General features: G+C 63.4%; 1 protein-coding gene across 1 annotated transcript in view; it reads left to right on the top strand.

The window, feature by feature from the left end:
- Nucleotides 1–632, top strand: part of CACNA2D2 (calcium voltage-gated channel auxiliary subunit alpha2delta 2) — a 204513-nt gene extending 203881 nt beyond the window's left edge. Inside the window, exon 35 of the mRNA XM_009278506.1 lies at nucleotides 504–632. Coding sequence (XP_009276781.1) covers nucleotides 504–632 — 129 coding nt within the window. The remainder of the gene's footprint in view (nucleotides 1–503) is intronic.
- Nucleotides 633–1279: the final 647 nt, after the last annotated feature.

The following is a 1279-nucleotide window of genomic DNA, read 5'->3' as shown; positions in this document are numbered from 1 at the left end:
CCTGAGGGGGGGAGTGGAGCCATGGGGGGTCGCCAGGGGAGCAGAGCTGAGGGGTTCCTCCCTGGGAGGGAATGGAGGGGTAAGTGCCCCCCCCATGGGGGAGCAGAGCCATGGGGTGTCCCCCTGAGGGGAACAGAGCCATGGGGGGATCCTGGGGGCGCAGCGCGGTGGGGGGACCCCCCTGATGGGGGTTTGGAGCCCTGGGAGGACCCAGGGGAAGGTTGGGAGCCTTGGGGTGCCCCCTGGGGAGATCAGAGACGGGGGGGTCCCTAGGAGAGCGATGCCATGGGGTGCCCTCCTCAGGGGGAGCGGAGCCATGGGCGTCCCAGGGAGAGTAGCGCTGTGGGGTGTCCCCTGGGGGAGCAGTGCCATGGGGGTTCCAGGGCAGGAGGTGCAGCAGGGCTGCAGGGGGCGGCGGTACCCCTGCCAGGGTGGTGGGTGCCCCTGGGGCACGGAGGCACCGCTGGGGGTGCCCCACGGCCCCTCTCCCTTTGCCCCCCCAGGAAGATACCTCAGACTGCGGCGGAGGGGCTTCCTTCGCCCCCTCCCTGGGGGTCCTGCTCTCCCTGCAGCTGCTGCTCCTCTACTCCAGCACCAGCCGGCACCTGCTGCCCCCGGCCACCTGCCTTTAGCCCCCCCCAGCCACACCGCCAGCTCTCTTTTCTTTCAAGCTCCATCTCCATCCCCCTCCCCGGCCCGGTGGAGCAGGAGGAACGTCCCCTCCGCCGCCTCGGGGACCCCCGTATTGCTGCCCCGCGCTCCCTGCCGGCCGCAGCCAAAGAAGAGTCGGGGTGCAGGCAGGGGCTCCCCGGCAGAGCGGGGACCGGGTCGGTGCCCCAGCATCACGCCCTCCCGGCTGCTCGGACTCGGAAAGTGGCGTTGGTGCCCTCCGCCCGCAAACCCCCATCCACCTCACCTAGCTTTTTAGCCTGAAGATTTTAAACCAGATCTTTCTACATCGAATTTCCGACATTTTCGCCTGGAGAACGGCGGTGTTTATTGTCAGCAATGAGGACACATGGAAAAAAAAAAAGGGGGGGGAAAAGGAAAAAAAAAAAAACAAAAGAAAAAAAAAAAAGACCATGGACAGAAGAGGAAACCCAGAGTCTTCACTGGGTCAGCAGTAAAAAGGAAGCACAAAGGGCCAGGTCTGGAGTTGGCATGGCCACAAGGGAAGGAAGAACCACAGCTGCCCATTATTGCTAGTGATGTAGAATGATGCAAGCTGGTTGCAGGCAACCCCTTTTATAACTTCCTTAAACCCGATTTCCCTTCATGC

Source organism: Aptenodytes forsteri, unplaced genomic scaffold, assembly GCF_000699145.1.
Source record: "Aptenodytes forsteri isolate BGI_AS27 unplaced genomic scaffold, ASM69914v1 Scaffold578, whole genome shotgun sequence".
Taxonomy (NCBI): Eukaryota; Metazoa; Chordata; class Aves; order Sphenisciformes; family Spheniscidae; genus Aptenodytes; species Aptenodytes forsteri.
The sequence above is the reverse complement of the archived record's forward strand: the minus strand, read 5'-3'. Positions and strand labels throughout refer to the sequence as shown.